We start from the raw sequence: 3,259 nt of genomic DNA on the forward strand, positions 1-3,259 counted from the left end.
ATCTTTTCTTATTAATAAAAATTTTTATTCTTAAATAATATTTAACTTAAATATTATTAATTATAAAATTATTTATAAATATCTTAATATTACTTAAATAAAGAATATTACGAATTATATAAAATAAGTTTTTAAGTATATTTAAAGTAATATAGATCGCGTTTAGAAGACTATAATTATATAAACTAATAAATATTAATAAAAAATTACTTTTTAAATAAATAATAAAGTCTTTCTAAGTAATAAGAATATTATCTTTAATTATTCTTCTTATAAATTAAATTATAAGAGACTTAATTTATTTAAAATTATAGATTTTATAAAAATTTTATATTTCGCAACAGTGGGACTGTGGGTTAGTGGGTCCATTATGAGGCCATAGCGTTGGTGGCTGTTTGATCAGCCGTTCGCCCCTGTTGGTACCCTTGTTGGTACCCCTGTTGGTACCCCGGCAAGGGGTTGGGGACAGGTGTTTAGTACGAGCTATATAGCCACCTGTTTTGCACCTGTCAACGGCTCTTCATTCGATTTCGTCTCTTTCAGAGCCATATCATTTTTCTTCTTCTTTCGTAGTTGAGTCTATACAAATTAGCCTTCATTCAACTACCACAAGCACTATCCAACTACCACAAACACACTCCATACTCTTACATATTTCGTAATGGCCCCCGCCGCTGCTACCAGGTCCAAAAAAGCGGCCAAACGTGTCACCCCCGCCTCCAAAGTCACCAAAAAGACCTCCAACGCAGCCAACAAGGCCAACAAGGCCCCCAAGGCCAAAAAGGCTCCCAAGGCCACCAAGGCCAAAACACCTCCCCCCCGCGAGGACATCCTCGTACACGACACGTCATCGGGTACCATGAGCCCGGACCAGGTGGATGAAACGCCCCCACCTGCTGCCAAAGTAGATCTTCAAGAATTGATAGCCCAGCTATCCAAGGTCCAAGAGGAGCGAAACAATCGCCATCCTCACGAGGGCAGGGTTCATAAGTCACGCCGCCACCACCGCCGCCACAGCCGCAGTCATCGTCATCGTCACTCGGACACATCGGATTCGGACTCATCCGACTCTAAATCGGACTGGGAGGAAAGAAGAGGGGTCCCCTTTCGTCATACGGAAGGTAAGAAGCCCTTTCTTAGTATTGCTGAAAGGTTCCGAAGTGTGGACGTCAAGTACTTCAAACAAATCTTCTTCGGGACCTTCAAGACCAAAAATTTCGCCAAACTAGCCCACATGCATACTACCCCGGCCAAGGAGGATAAGGACGTCAATGGCCATAACCACATGATGCACTGCTTCCATGTGTACTCGGTAGCCGCTGGCCGCTTTGCACACGTCAGCGTGAAGGAAGGCTTGAATGAGGCCCTAGAATATCGATCCCTTTAGATATTATAATATCTATATCGACTAGAATATTTATTTTAAGCTTATTAATAATATAGATTTCTTTTAGTAACGTTATAGCTATAGCGTTTTTACTAAAAAAATAAAGAGATATAATTATATATTTCGAAGTTTTATATCTATTAGATTCTAAATCTCTTATTATAATAGAGCTAGCTATATTCTTAACTAATAAATTTAAAAATACTTTATTTAAATAAATTTAGTTTATTAGAATAACGAAGTAATTTATATTTAAGTAATTCTTTTTAACTTTTTTATTAAATAGTAGTTTAATAATAACTCTTATATAGTAATAGTTATAAAAAGTATAGTCGATATTAATTTTAGAAGTAGAGTTAATTAATAACTTAATAACTTTTCTAATAAAACCTTATTCTTTAGAATTAAGCTCGCGAGACTCTCTAATAAAAGATTTCTTAATAAAAAAATAAGAATCTCTAGGCGATTTCTCGATAGAAGAATATATTTAAATTATAAAAGAAATTTCTAATTATTTTTTAAATAAAAAGCTTAGATATAAGAAAGATTTATAATAATAATTTTAATCTAAATTATCGAGATAGCGATAAAGTTTATTATTAAAGAGGAAAATCTTATAATAATAGTAATATTAATAGCGAGTTATTAGAATAGAAATAATTTTAACTATATTAGTAAGATACTTTATAACTTCTATAAAGTATTTATCTATTTTATCTTTCTAATAAGATTAATAATAATTTAAATTCTTATTAATATAGTAATTGCTAGACTCGCTTAAATCCTAATAAATATTTTTATTCTAAAATATAAATTTAGATTCGATATCGTTATAAGAAGATAATAATAATTCTTTCTTACTAGCTTAATATACTATTCTCTATAATTATAGTAATCTATTTTAATTATAATTAAAGAATCCGATATTTAATCTATTTACTTACCTTTTGAATTTATTATCTTTATAATAAGAATTCTACTAATTTAATAATATTTAAGAATTAAATGAGTTAATATTTTCTTTTATAATTTATAGAGATTAATAAGAAGTTAATAAGATAGAATTTAATTATTATTATTAATAGAACTAATTAGATTAATTAATAAAGTTATTTTTATAATTATTATATCTTAATAAGAATTCTTAATAGAACTACTATTAAGAGTATGGGAAAGAAGAAAAAGATAATTTTAAAAATTTACTTTAATAAAAGTTATTATTTATATATTAACTAGACTACTTAAATAATATTAATACTTTTTTATTAATATATTATAAAAGATTACGATTTCACTATATTATTTTAAATTAAATACTTAACTTAATATTAATTTAATCTAGAAATTAATCTAAAATAATTAACGAAGTTGATTTAGAAATATCTTATTAAAATTTTAATAAAAGATTATTTTAAATTATAATTAGTTAATTATAGATAAAGATAAACTCGATAGTCTTTATATATCTTAAGATACTTTAAATATAAGAATACGTTAATTTATTATTTTTAGTATTACTTATAGTATAGCGTTTAATTTAAAAATACTAGATTATTATAAAAGCTTTTTTCTTAAATCGCTTTATTAAAAATTTGAATTAAGCTTCTAATGAGATTATTCTTAATAGTATTTTTTTAAATTTTATAAGCTTAATAAAGTGTTAGATTAAGGTTTTATCGCGGAAATACGTTAATAAAATTTGCTAAATCTTTTTATAGCTCTTTAATAGTAACGATATTTTTAAATTAATTTATAAAGATATAGATATTCTTATAAAAAGTATATTGGCCTATATTAATAATAGGTTCTTCTTTTTTAAAGATAGAATTAAAGAAATTAATATTATTAATCTTTAAATATAACGAGTTATCT

The 3,259-nt window shown here is 27.2% G+C and overlaps 1 protein-coding gene across 1 annotated transcript; it reads left to right on the forward strand.

The window, feature by feature from the left end:
* Positions 1 to 661: 661 nt before the first annotated feature.
* On the forward strand, positions 662 to 1,387 carry HO133_003430 (uncharacterized protein; the record flags this gene model as incomplete). Its single annotated transcript, XM_037294352.1, is given in 2 exon segments — positions 662 to 1,109; positions 1,122 to 1,387. 2 exon segments carry the CDS (start codon positions 662 to 664, stop codon positions 1,385 to 1,387), a joined length of 714 nt encoding a protein of 237 aa, XP_037149733.1.
* Positions 1,388 to 3,259: the final 1,872 nt, after the last annotated feature.

The sequence above is a fragment of the Letharia lupina genome, assembly GCF_014066315.1.
Source record: "Letharia lupina isolate WasteWater1 chromosome Unknown contig_17, whole genome shotgun sequence".
Taxonomy (NCBI): domain Eukaryota; kingdom Fungi; phylum Ascomycota; class Lecanoromycetes; order Lecanorales; family Parmeliaceae; genus Letharia; species Letharia lupina.